Source organism: Glarea lozoyensis, assembly GCF_000409485.1.
Source record: "Glarea lozoyensis ATCC 20868 chromosome Unknown GLAREA5, whole genome shotgun sequence".
NCBI lineage: Eukaryota > Fungi > Ascomycota > Leotiomycetes > Helotiales > Helotiaceae > Glarea > Glarea lozoyensis.
This window is the reverse complement of record NW_007361000.1, coordinates 1,139,943-1,153,311: the sequence shown is the minus strand read 5'-3', so window position 1 is coordinate 1,153,311 and position 13,369 is coordinate 1,139,943. Positions and strand designations below refer to the sequence as shown.

At 47.8% G+C, this 13,369-nt stretch overlaps 6 protein-coding genes across 6 annotated transcripts; 3 read left to right on the top strand and 3 right to left on the bottom strand.

Annotated features, from left to right (window-relative positions):
* Window positions 1–557: 557 nt before the first annotated feature.
* Window positions 558–3,673, top strand: GLAREA_04575 (Six-hairpin glycosidase; the record flags this gene model as incomplete). The annotated part of the gene is made up of 3 exons (XM_008086952.1): window positions 558–730; window positions 785–2,261; window positions 2,333–3,673. The coding sequence occupies 3 exons, from the start codon at window positions 558–560 to the stop codon at window positions 3,671–3,673; spliced, it is 2,991 nt and encodes a 996-aa protein (XP_008085143.1).
* A 1,447-nt stretch (window positions 3,674–5,120) lies between these two features.
* On the bottom strand, window positions 5,121–5,875 carry GLAREA_04574 (uncharacterized protein; the record flags this gene model as incomplete). Its single annotated transcript, XM_008086951.1, has 3 exons — window positions 5,121–5,300; window positions 5,394–5,752; window positions 5,827–5,875. 3 exons carry the CDS (start codon window positions 5,873–5,875, stop codon window positions 5,121–5,123), a joined length of 588 nt encoding a protein of 195 aa, XP_008085142.1.
* Window positions 5,876–7,123: 1,248 nt separating this feature from the next.
* GLAREA_04573 (uncharacterized protein) lies at window positions 7,124–8,521 on the bottom strand (the record flags this gene model as incomplete). The annotated part of the gene is made up of 1 exon (XM_008086950.1): window positions 7,124–8,521. The coding sequence occupies one exon, from the start codon at window positions 8,519–8,521 to the stop codon at window positions 7,124–7,126; it is 1,398 nt and encodes a 465-aa protein (XP_008085141.1).
* Window positions 8,522–8,862: 341 nt separating this feature from the next.
* On the top strand, window positions 8,863–9,931 carry GLAREA_04572 (N-terminal nucleophile aminohydrolases (Ntn hydrolases); the record flags this gene model as incomplete). Its single annotated transcript, XM_008086949.1, has 5 exons — window positions 8,863–8,869; window positions 8,934–8,996; window positions 9,115–9,209; window positions 9,270–9,482; window positions 9,545–9,931. 5 exons carry the CDS (start codon window positions 8,863–8,865, stop codon window positions 9,929–9,931), a joined length of 765 nt encoding a protein of 254 aa, XP_008085140.1.
* Window positions 9,932–11,394: 1,463 nt separating this feature from the next.
* Window positions 11,395–12,161, top strand: GLAREA_04571 (uncharacterized protein; the record flags this gene model as incomplete). The annotated part of the gene is made up of 4 exons (XM_008086948.1): window positions 11,395–11,407; window positions 11,518–11,755; window positions 11,811–11,976; window positions 12,033–12,161. 4 exons carry the CDS (start codon window positions 11,395–11,397, stop codon window positions 12,159–12,161), a joined length of 546 nt encoding a protein of 181 aa, XP_008085139.1.
* A 419-nt stretch (window positions 12,162–12,580) lies between these two features.
* GLAREA_04570 (uncharacterized protein) lies at window positions 12,581–13,344 on the bottom strand (the record flags this gene model as incomplete). Its single annotated transcript, XM_008086947.1, has 3 exons — window positions 12,581–12,663; window positions 12,718–12,810; window positions 13,041–13,344. The coding sequence occupies 3 exons, from the start codon at window positions 13,342–13,344 to the stop codon at window positions 12,581–12,583; spliced, it is 480 nt and encodes a 159-aa protein (XP_008085138.1).
* Between the last annotated feature and the right edge of the window lie 25 nt (window positions 13,345–13,369).

Below are 13,369 nucleotides of genomic sequence, written 5' to 3'. Positions count from 1 at the left end.
CTTTTGTTCCTGGAATCATCCCAACCATTGCTCGTGTGACGAGGGTAGCGAATCGGATGATGGGCAGATGGGGGCAATGCGGAGAGTTCTGCACCTGCTCCGTCTGGGGGGCCATGCGTCATCTGTTCCTGGTTTACTGCTGTAGCTCGTGGAGCTGTGGTGAGCTCTTTGCTACGTACGGTAAGGCGGGGAAATGGAATTTTTTTTGGTCTGGCCCATAAAGCCTTTCTTCTTCCTCATCCTGTGCTATCAATTAGATTGTTTGAGAAATAGCTTGATCCGTTGATAGACTAGAGCAGCAGTAGGTGCGAATTGGCCAGCACGCGACTCCACGATTAGTCTCTTCATGACGTTCAAGGGCAGTTCGTTGTCAGAATAGCTTGAACGACATCTCGATTGAGTTGCTAAGCTCCACTGGTGCACAGCATAAAGAAACGGTCCTCTCGCTCTTGAAGGCCTCTCTCCTCTCGCTCTAAACGGTCGTTCCAACATCGCCATTTCAACTTTCAATTCACGGTTCCAACTCTCCCTCTGACAAGACGCAAACCGCCGCGAAAATGGCCGCAAGGAAAATTCGGATCGCTTTGCTTCTCTTTGGCATTGCGATTGCCGAGACAGATTTCTCGGTCACTAATACGGAAAATTGGGGTTGGAATGAGTCCGCATGGAGTCTGACCACGACCAAATACCAACCAGGTCAATACCAAGCGCGGATGTCTTTAGCGAATGGGTATGTTACGTTCCTTCCATTCATTGAGCCATTGCAATTGCTAATTCCCAACAGGTACTTTGGTTCTTCGCTCGCTTCTGCCGGCCCGTTTTTCGAAGTCGACAAGAATCAGACTGATCCGAATGGCACCCAGCCTCTTAATGGATGGCCTCTATTCAACCCGAGAATCGCCTTCTCAACTGTCTCCGGTTTGTATGACGTGCAGCGAAACGGCACTGGCACCAACTATCCATGGCTGAACCAGTATGGATGGGAGTCTTTTATTGCAGGCATCGTTCATCCTACTGCAATTCAATTCACGTTTGGTGATAAGTATCTGGATGCTACAGTCTCAAACGCCAGCATCTCGAATTTTAAATCCACTCATGCATTTCGCACTGGTTTGGGGAGCTGGAGCTATACCTGGAGCCCAGAAGGCTGTGGCGCCTCGTTCAATGTATCTTTCGATGTCATCTTCAGCGTTGTTCGTCCAAATGTAGCTGCCGTCAAGGCCACAATTACATCGTCCACCGATTTCAATGGCACCGTTACAGATTTGCTTGATGGTAGGGGCGCTGTACGTGCCTATCTCAATGCCAAGGGGATCGACGGAAATGGCACCATTTATACTTCAGTTCATCCTGATGGTCGGGCCAACGTTACGGCATATGTTGTCTCGGGTCTTGACGCCTCGAAAGGCTATGCGGATATCTCGTCAGCGAGAGCGGCATCTGGTCCGGGTATCCCGACAAATGATTCAACCATCGCTCAAAGTTGGGACATTAGCTTGAAGGCTGGCGAGACTGCCACTTTCTACAAGTATGTCGGTGTTGCTTCGACTGAGAAGTTTCCAGAAGCTCAAGCTGTAGCTCGCAACGCCCAGTTAGAGGCCCAGACAGCAGGATGGGATGCTCTTCTAGAGGAACATGTTGCTGGATGGGCCCAGAAACTACGACAAGAGGATGTCGATGATTTCAGGGACCCTGTGACTGGGGAACTGCCAACCGATATCAATAACCTGATTGAACACGTTTTATCGGTTGCGAATAACTATTATATTCTCCAAAACATCCAACCTGATGGAAGTGGTTTGAATGACAATAGTATTGCCGTCGGCGGTCTGACATCTGACTCGTATGCAGGACTCATCTTCTGGGACGCGGATTACTGGATGGCGCCAGGTCTGAACCTTAATTATCCAAATATGGCCAAACAAATTCCCAATTTCCGTGTCAAGCAGCATGCTCAAGCTCTCGAAAATGCCAAGTTTAACGGCTTTGGTGAAGGAGCATCGCTTTACTCTTGGACAGCTGGAGGCTACGGTAACTGTACTGGGACGGGGCCATGCGTTGATTACGAGTATCATCTAAATGCTGATATCACGAACAACATGATTCAACTCAGGAATACCACGGGGAATGAGACTTGGTTCAATAATGGGCCGCTGCAAGTACTGAACAGCACTGCAATTATGTTTTCAGAGCTATTGGACTATAATGAAACTACGAGGACTTACTGGATCAAGAACATGACCGATCCGGATGAATATGCGGTTAGTACTACTTCGTCGTCGTCCAATCTCGCGATAGTGTCTCCATGGGATCAATGCTAATTAGAACACAGAACAACAAAGACAATGGCGCCTTCACCATGGCTTCCGCTGGCGAAACATTGAAGCAAGCGAACTGGTACCTCAGGACAGCCCTTGGGCTACTAATGAACAACACGTGGTTAGACCAAGAAGAGAACATCCAGTATCCAAGAGCCGAATCTGGAATTACGAAAGAGTACGAAACGATGAACAATTCGGTCGAGGTCAAGCAAGCGGATGTTGTGCTAAACGGTTATCCTTTGGGCTATATCGACTCCAATTACACTGATAATCAAAAACTATTGGATCTTGACTACTACGCAAACAAGCAGTCCCCAGACGGTCCAGCAATGACCTACGCAATCTTTGCAATCAATGCAAATGCTCTGTCGAAGTCTGGATGTTCAACATACACTTATAGTGCGGGTGGATCTCAACCATACGCACGCGGGCCATTTTTCCAGTTCTCCGAGCAGAACAATGACAACATTGCCACCAATGGCAATCAAAACCCAGCTTTCCCGTTCTTGACTGGTCACGGGGGTGCGAACCAAGTGAATCCTTTTGGTTTCTTGGGCATTCGGACTAATCAGCAAGTGCTCTTCATCAACCCCTCGCTTCCGCCTCAAATCCCCCATCTTCGCATACGACATTTCCACTATGCAGGTGCCACAATCGCAGCTTTCATGAATACCACATACACGACGATTACCAGGCTCGCCACACCTCCCCATGCTGGCTTGAATGACCAATATGGCAGCAACCCCATGCCAATCATCGTCGGCTCACCAAACGGAAATTCCAGTGCCTGGAAGGTCCTCTCCCTCGGAGTCAACGAGACAGTATATGTTCCGAATCGACTGTATTGGAAGAATTTGACCGTGCCTGGGAACCTTCTTCAATGTCTTCCGACCACTTCCGAGGACAAGTATGCACCAGGGCAATTCCCTCTTGCCGCCATTGATGGCGCATCCGCAACACGCTGGCAGCCATCCACCAATGAGTCGTCCTCCATTGTGGTCAACATGACAGGTACTCCACCTACCACGATTAGCAGTGTATCATTTGACTGGGGAGCTCGACCTCCTCGTTCTGCAGTCGTAGAAATCGGTAATATGATAAACGGAGAGATCGTGTACGGGAACGGTGTCGTCGCATTCAACATTACCAACATCACACCTAGCCTGCCCTTCAATGAAACTGAAGCATTAGCTAGTGGCGACAAGGTGGTTCCCGTGTTGAGCAACACAACGCAGGTCGCGACTGCGGGTGACACACAGTCGGCTGATTATGTGAGGTTGACCATTTCTGGATGCTGGGAGGAAGACGGTAAAGGGGCTACTGTTGGAGAGTTCAATCTTCTTCACAGTTGAAGCGGAGCATATTTGATGGTGGTATGGAACGAGAGATTCATATGTCGTGAGGTATATACTGGAGTATAGATGTTGGAGGTGCATCAAGAAGTTCCATATTAGAGCTTGATTTGTACATATTATACCCGTTTGTTTCTGTTATTTATCAAAGCAAAGACATTTTCATCTTGTATTTATCCATCTGTTATTTGGTATTGTCAAAGACTTTACAAGCTAAGCAAATAGGTAGAATGTCATTGGCCTGTGTGTTCATAACTTTGAAAGGCTTGCTCTGATTGAAGGAGACACATGCCTCTATTAGCGTCACAGATCTAGCTCACGTTAAGCGAAGGGAAATACTTTCTCTCTACTAGTGATGTAGGACGAAGTCTTATAGGAACGTAGACTTAAATAATTCATTATACGATGTCATTTTCGGCGGCAAACGGTGTATTCCAAACCCTTCCATGGTAACACAGAATGAGCTCTCTATCATGAAACGGCACGTAAAGTAACTCAACATCCAAATTGCATTTTTGAAAATTTTTAATCGCTAGATAATCATCTAAAATAGTTTTGCTGCGAATGCCTCCTATATCAAATTAGTATGTAAAAATACTAAAATCAATTAAAGTGCTATCGATATACTATAAAGATAACCGTTTTTTCTCCGAAGTAAGTTGTTTCTATAACCAATTATAATATAATAAATAGCCGTTTTTACTATTCCTACTACCCCAAAAGTATAACTTATTGTCTAACTTGTTTCTTTCTCTTAGATATATCTCACTTAAGTAACCAAACTACCTATCTTGACTTAATCCCTAGTGTTTTGACGTTATTCTCACCGAGTATTTAATCGATATGAATATTTCCTGCCGAATCTCACGTGGCGATTATCAGAAATACGATGCAGTTTTAGCAGAGCCGAGAGCTTACCTTACAGACTAGTCTTATGAGTTCGGAATATGTTGTGTTGTGCTAAGAGGCTTTTTCCAAATGTGCCGTTTAGAAATAGAAGGGATTCCTTTCTAGAATTAGCACTACATTAAGTATCTTACCCAAAAATTCAGAGCAAATTTAAACGACTATGATTTTATGTCATCAATAAATAAATTGGAGCGAAAAGTGGTGTTTAGCAATTCAGCTGTCAATGTTTACCCTAGCTTCATAAGCCATTTGGTCACCCGTAGGACCATGCCTGCCCGTAACATATTAAGTATATGCAATACGCTATGCTGGGAAATCAAGTAGCCCCCAGTGGGTATGAATGAACATAATCGAAACCAAGAACTAGACCCAGCTGCATGCCCGTCTCATAAAAACATCCAGTTTCCGAATTCTGGTATCTCCACCTCATGAAAGTATATGTACTCGTATATCATATAGCCCTAAACGCCAAATATGCAGATGCAAAGTTCCATTCGTCCATCATAGCGTAACGAACATCAATCAACAGTTCCTCCAATCAGTAATTCCTCTCGCTGGGAATTAGTTCGTAGCCACCCTCTTCCGGGAAAACGAAGGCGGACAATGACAATGCGCCGGCGGAAACAATTGCGATACTCCAACTGACAGTACAGAGGATCCACGATTTATCCAATTTCCAGCCTACGAAAAAGCGATCATCCTCGTCGAAGAGGTAGGCCTGTTACACATTACATCATCAGCCAGCCATTCGTAGCACAAAAGCACAACATATATTATCTTCACGCGCATAAAAGAAATGTGTGAAACATACCACAATAGCCATGCTCGCACACTGCACGACCCCAACCAAAACCAGCATAAACGAGAGTACTTTCCACCCCGTCTCTCTCTTCTGCTTGCCGCCCCCGAGCACAACAATGTAGGCCACAATGGTCGCGAGTTCCAGCACCGCGGCAAAGGACATTAAAAAGCCGATGGAACGCCACATGGAGCAGAAATAGCGGTCTTTCGCCATGCAGTCTTCGTGGGTTGGGAAATGGATACAACCGTGGCCGGTGGTGCAGCTACGGTGTAATCCGATGGTTTTGTGGTAGGTTCCTCCGGGTTTGCCTGGGGCGTCGTAGGTGACCCAGTCAGGGATGAAGATCGAAGCGAATGTCATTGCGGTTGCTGAGATGAAGAGTCAGCTATAATTCAATTGCCGTTCGCAGTATTGGGATTGAAGATTGAAAGGGAGGATATACCAGCGACGAAAGCGACGAGCGCAATTCCATAGACGAATTTCCTTGTCATGATGACGACTTCCAATTTCCTCGTCCTCTCTGTATCCTACTCGACCCTCGAAAAGAAAAGACAAAACCGAGCCGATAGTCGAATCGACTAGAGAATTTGTATGGTTATAAGGGAAGAAGGTGGTTGGTAGAGTGAGGGGTTGAGGGCTGCACAATTAAATGTACTCTGGCTCGTACGAAACCGTTTTGCAGCGCTGCCTGCGCCTCGTCAAAACCGCAACTGCAGCTTCCAAGTACCCAGGGGCTAGGGTCCTGGTCCACCCACCACCTTTGCATGCACAATGCTGTATGGAGTATTGGAATACGGCGGTGAAGGAAAAGAGTATATGTATGGAATATGCGGAGATATCAGCGGGCTATATACTTTGCAGTTCAAGACCAATGATTATTGGGGGTGCAAGTCTGGTAAGGTGTGAGGTTTGGGAGGAGGGTTGCATCCAGAGTGAGGAAAGATGGTATTTTGGAATCCGGGATGCACCAGATGGGAATGGTGGTTGGATGTTGGCTGTTTGTGCGGGGGGATGACGCAAAGTGTAGATGCAAGTGCTTGTTCACGAGACCCTCGATCTGATGCGCGGGCGCGTCTAAGAGATAAGGAATTTGGATGTTACATGTACTTTAAAATAATTTTATATAACTTTAAAGTAGCATAAAGCAGAGACGGGGTTGATCAACTTAGTGCTTCGCTGACTGATGTGTTTGTATTAGGTGGAGGAGTAAAAGAAAGAGCTGGGGTACGGGCTTCTCGATAGCCGATGGTACTACCTGAGGTTGGATTTGGAGGCTTGCCAGCTTCCATATCCTCTTCGTAAGTGGTTAGAAGCTTTATCTTTAGGTCAACAACGCGTGAAGGGACGTGATTGAAGCACGATCAATATTGGTGTTAATAATACTGCCGACTTCCAGTTTGGGGTCAACGAGCGGGATGGCGGCACCCTCTCCTCTTGAACAGATATCGTATATGTGGAAGGGAGGAGGTCATGAGACTCAAGGATAACACGGTCTATGCCAATGCCTTCCTCATAAGCCACTCCTCGGGGGTGGTGCACTTCGAGCAAACCTCACAGATTTCCAGTCCATGATGAGGCTTTTTACGGTTCTTCATTTGAACTGCAGTCCTACATCGCAATGCAGGGGGTATATACGCGAATCGCCTAGAAAGGAGAAGTGAAGATATCCCTCATGTCAAGATCAAACCAATATTGACATCCCATGCTGACAACTCCAGGTCATCAAACCACTAAATCCCTCACTCGCTGTCACCACTCTCATCACTGTCCCCAGATTCCTCTTCGCTCGAACTATCATCATCGGAGCTGGAAGAGCTACTACTGGACGATGAACTCGAAGTCGTTTCATTCGAACCATTCCTTGGTGCTGGAGGGTCGTTCTCTTCATCAGAGCTAGTGTCCGAATCGCTAGAATCACTAGACGAGCTGGATTCGTCTACATCAGTTCGTTGTTTTCGTTTACGGACGACTTTTTGTGTCGAGCCGTCATTCATCCTAGCTCTTTTCTGAATATCATCTTCAGGTACCACGGAGCCTTTAGAAGTCGTGGCGACATCGCCATTGGTAGTATCCCCGGCTGGGGCGCCTAATTCTGCTAAGACCCGTTCTGATCGCATACGTTTTGCGACTCTCACAGGCATCACAGCATCCGAAAGATTCAACATGACGCCCTCTTCATAGCCAATGTTCGCATCGACATCTGCAGAGATCATCGTAGCAACGTATTCCTTCATAGCAATATCATATTCGGCTTGCCTCGCTTCACGATCCGCCATGGTTTCTGGGAATCCTGCAAACCCCTCTTCAATGTCCTTCACTTTTATTGATAGTGCTGTGTCGCGCAACCTTGTTCGCACCCCGCCTTGAAGTCCCCTCACGTAGGGGTATATGAAAGTTTCGTATTCAGATGGAATGGTGTTGATGTCAAAGAGGTGCTTGAGGAGATGATTTTGGTGGTTCTTGTTGAACTTCCAGGTATCTCGCGATTCGGAGTACTGCTTTAGATATGCAAGAAAAGGCCGTTGGGGAGGTGGTTGCGGTGACTGAACAGATTTGGTCTTGGTCTTTTTCTTTTTCTTTTCTTTCGATTCTATTTTGCTAGAAACAGCTTCGACCTGCGAAGGTGAACCTTCCGCTGTTGACTTCGTCTTCGACGCCTTTTTGGCTGCTAAGGGATCTGATGGTTCTGGTTTCGCCTTCTGCACTCTTTTCGTTCGTCTCTCCTTTTCATCCAGATTTGAGTCGAAGTTTTCCACTACGTGTGGAGGTTCTACTGTCTGGAATACAGGTGCGGATATATCTTGTGTGTTTTGTTCTGCAGCCCAAGCATTGAATAATTGCTTTATGCTGTCTCCGTCTTCTACTTTCGTCTCGGGTGTAAATGTGACAGATTTCTTTCTGCTAAGATTGGGAGTGACTTGTTCTGCAGCGGGTAAATCGCTAGGAATTTTCGAGTTTTTCTGTCTCTTTGGATGAGAGCTGTCTTCGGGTGCATCCAATCGCTTTCTCTTGGGAGTATCGTGGTCAACCACTTGCGCCGGCGTAAGAGGTGTTTCTTGAGCTGATTTCAATTTGAGACCTAATCGTTTCCAAGCCGGTATCCTCAACGGCGCACTGGATTGGGTAGCGGAAGGCATGACGAATATAGGTTGGGCGGATTGGGCAGCACTATAGCGAAATCATGGGCGCATTAAAAGCTGCTCTGGCTGGCAGGGAATTTCCTATCATTTGCGAGAAAAAATTCCAGATAAGGAACAAATCGCATCCCGCCTTTTTTCACGTGATCGAAAATCAATCAGGCTCGTAAGGCACGCGCCAGGCTGTCGTGCCTCGCGTTCGACATTGAAGCTATCCATGAAGCTCTACAAACATCAACCTCACATCAACTCCATCCCCCCATACGATTTCCAGGTCGCAACCATTGAATTCTTGATACTCTAGTAATTAAAGCACCTACTCTACTGCTTAATCCGCAACTATGTCTGGTAAATTGAATCCATGAAGCTTCAACTTTGTTAGTGTTCCTAGCTAACGGAGCTCATTGCACAGGAAGCGCTGGATACGATAGACAAATCACCATCTTCTCCGATCAGGGACGATTATACCAAGTTGGTATGCAATGCACCGCAATCCTGCCATCCACTGCCTAATATCTCTTGGCTGGCGTCGGAGAGAAACACACCGTGGGATTCAGTCGGCCGCGAACAACACAGCTGACGTTTAACAATAGAGTATGCATTCAAAGCTATCACGGCGGCAAATATCATGTCGGTTGGCGTAAGGGGTAGAGATTGCGCTGTAGTACTGTCTCAGAAGAAAGTCCCTGTAAGAAAGCACCTGCAGTCGATCAAATACATGTACGAGGCTAACTTGATGAAACTATAGGACAAGCTCATCGATCCTTCCTCGGTCTCCCATATCTTCCAGTTATCACCTTCTGTGGGTTGCGTTATGACCGGGTCGATCGCAGACGCCAGAGCGTTTGTTCAGAGAGCCATTGGTGAAGCCGCCGAATTTAGATATAAGTTTGGATATGAAATGCCCTGCGATGCCTTGGCCAAAAGAATTGCCAATATCAGTCAGGTCTACACACAACGGGTAAGCTGATATAATCGGACCGCTACGGGCTTGCTGTTGACTACCTACTTACTGTTACATAGGCATATATGCGTCCATACGGAGTTGCCACTACGCTCATTTCATTGGACTCCGAATATGGACCCCAATTGTATAAATGTGATCCGGCTGGGTACTACACAGGATACAAGGGCACTGCGTCGGGTCCCAAGCAGCAGGAGGCATTCAATCACCTCGAGAAGAAGCTCAAGAACAAGGATTGTGCAGAAGGCACGTGGGAAGAGGTTGTGGAACTTGGAATTACCACGTTAAGCACCGTATTGAGCGTAGATTTTAAGAAAGGCGAGTTGGAGATTGGAATCGTGGGGGGACCACGGACGGACGGGAAGGAGGGGACAGATCCGGGGTTCAGAGCGCTCACCGAGGAGGAAATCGATGAGCGACTACAGGCGATTGCAGACAAAGATTAAGATCTGGGGGTGGCGACGATGCAGGAGTGCCATAGAAGTATTAGTGATATCAAAAGCGCATTTAGCGTCCGGCGTCATGATAATGTACTGGTTTTGCAGAAGGCTGTTGCCCACCTCTTGGAGTATTGTGGTGTTTCTTGCGACGGAAGTGACGTGGGTGGTGTTGAGTTGCGAGTTGTGTGAAATCGAGCCACAGAATCATCGGTCGAGGGGCATCGACGTTCTCGACTCTGGTGAGATCGAGGAAGTGTTTGTCGCAACATAGAGTTTGGACGAGAGAGCACAGCCATAGTGTGGCTTGACCTGAAGGCGTGCAGCCAGCGACAACATGACATATCTGACTTGTGCAGTCGAGCCAGCCTTACGCAAATTGGCAAGTTGGGTCAGAGATGTGAAGGGGGTGAAGGGGGGAGGAAGCGACTCAAGAGAGCGCCCAAACAACCGTGTCGCCCATGTGCGTTCATCCCGTCTGATGTGGCGCAGCGCTGGCCCTAAGCGCACGAGAGGCTGCAGCTGCCTCAGCTCGAAGAGGATATGCTGTGGATATCGTCATTCGGCGAGGGAATTGGACCCGACTACTGGCTCCAGCAAGCAGTATGCGGGTTTGCAGCGTCTCTCTGCGTCTGTCCGGCTGCTTCTGCTGATGGCTGTCATTGGCGATTCTGCGCTCTCGTCCACGTTTGTGGCGCGCTGAAGCGAGAAGCGAACACCGCAACTCACGACCCAGCCGAACAGACTCCCCTTCCTCAACCTCACCAATGACAACTCCAGACAGCGCGCTTCAAGAGGGCTGGCTCCTCTCCGTTGCATGTCCTGACGAGCCCCGTATCACCACGAGCAGACGGTCAATGGCTTACTCTAGCTTCTTCCCATCACCGCTCTCTCCCTGTCACATCGCGAGGAGGCTCTCTGGCTTCACATAACGTCATGCACGTTCCAAAATAAAGCTATTTCCCACAGCTCGGTAGGGGTTGGGCAATACTGCAGCTTGCCAGACCCAAGTAGCTTTGTGCTTCATCTCATTTCATCATCTCGCCGGTCGAATAACGGTCTCTTTCGCAGTCTAGCCCTCTATGCACGACTACATTCTCGCGGCTCTATTCTCCTTGACCTCGCTTGAGCAATGCACAAATGTGTGCCATGTGGGCGCTGAGAACTGGTGTGGATAGTTCCTATGAGCCAGCCACAGAAATCTATGGTCTGTTCCCCAGTATCGGAGATTTCTGTCAACTCGATATGGACTAAGAGCTCGAAACTGCAACGTTTCCCGTCTTCCGTGTCTCTTGTTGGTGATGGTATATATGAAGACGATAGCTTCTTGCTGAACTTCTGAGACATCCACAACGCCTCAGATAATCAGCCTTCACTTCTTTCCTATTCGCTTTCTGCATTTACCTATAGCTTCTACTCTATAGCTCTTCCACTCTTTCTCTGCTCGCTTCAAAAGTCCTCATTCGCTCAAGATGTCTGACGGTTGTAAGTATATCTCATTCTGTTATATGTTTGCTCCAGTCGTCTCTTCACAATAGAGAACTCCACTACTTGAGAGTTGGCTGTCTGGGAGTTACGCACTAACTGAGTTACAGTGAACGATCAACGCGCTGAGCGTGTAGCAGATCTCCTCTCAGATTTCAGAACTCTACAATATTATATTGCAGGCGTATCAACTGAGCCACTTCACCAAGATGATTACTACTGCGAGGGTTGGGCAGCACTTCGACAGTGTTCCATTGATGGGCAACATGTCTTGAACAGTGCGGCAGAGACTCGGGTTCCTCGTGTCAGAGGTGGTCCCGAAGAGCAAGCAAAAGCAGAATTGCAGCAGTGAGTGCCCAGTAATTGTATCTACAACGAGAATTGTCACTAACCAGTCTTCCAGGGTCATGCTTGACGCTTTTGCTCGTCGCCACGAAGCTCAGAAGATTTATCTTCGTCAGGGAGCTGCGCTTCGCTGGGTGGAATGGCGGGACTCGGTACTCGCAGGCGAGAGACCTCATGGTGGAAATGCCAATCAATTGGATGCTTGTGATGTCCAATTGAGAGTTGTAAGCACTCGGCCATTCTTCACTTGGCTTATGACGTGAACTGACTGGACGATCAGGAACTCGCGGCAATCACGGATGATTCGATTTACGCTGATATGCGATCCAGCGACTATCAGATGGGCAGATGGACCCAAGAAGATCCCCGATTGAGGGATGTTCAACGATGGGTGCGCGCAAGACAGTAAGGGCTCACGCCCATTTCAAAAGTTGGTGTTTTTTCAGGTGTTTATTTCTTCTCCGGCAGTCCACATGGGCTGGTGCGGATCTTTTTTCTTATAATTTTGGGCAGCATTTCACGGAGCAAATTGATGGCGTAGCATGGGAAAAGGATATCCGGAAGCATTGGACCGGAGTTTTGTCATTTTGCTACATTTTTCATTGCTCATTGTACGGGGATACTGGGTCTGTCCTTGTTTTACTACATTCTCTTCATTCTATTAGGGGAAGCTTGGATTGGTGTCCTCAAACCGCGAGGCTGAGCGATTGTTTGATACATCGGTGAGCGGATACATTCTGTTCGAATTTCATAAGGCACACGAAAGACAGATACCCAGATTTCGGATAGCAATTCATTCATTTCCAATCACTGTTCCACACCAATTCTCTATGGATTCTTGGCAGCTGCATTTTTGCTCTGGACGCAAAGGGCTATTCCAATAAGTGAAAGAGTCATGCCTATCCAAGTGTCTGTTCACCGAATTAGCCATCGCCAATGAGAAAAAAGTAAAGATAGAAACCAACCTCGACCAATAACCTTCCTCTCCACCCACCACTCTCCCAATACCGTAAACAAAAAAGCCAAAGTATTGACAATTGGAACCATCAAGCTCAATTCTGTGATCCAACGTGCATTAGCGAAACCCGAGTCCCAGCTCACCATGCCAAAAACTCCGCCCCCAACACCTCAGCCCTACCCCTGCCTCACCCCAGACTCTGCATCGCGTCTTTTAAGCCGCTTAGGCTCCTTCGCACCGCCAAGCGCAAACCGCAAGGCTCTCTCACCTCCTCGCTCCCAATCACCGCGCAAAGAAACAACGACGCAAGGGTACCGTGGGGGGACTCACCAGCTTTCCCGATCAACAGGAAAAACCATATACTTCCCGTGAGGTTTATCACGAGCGGCAGCGCATACCTCCAGTTCCTCAACAAGTCCGTGACCCCGAAGAAGGTGCTGTAGATTTTGGTGCGGAGCCAGCTGGATTTGATCGATGGTCGCTGGAGAATTGGGTGTGCGGGTGGGTTGTGGTGGACGGCGGCGCGACGGATGAAGGGCGTCGTGAAGCCCCAGGCTAGGCCTACGATGAGGAATCCGAGGATGAAATTGAAGATGGACGGAGTAGCTTCCGGTGTTTCTGGGGTTGTGTCCATGGCGAATGTGGTAAGTATATGGGAT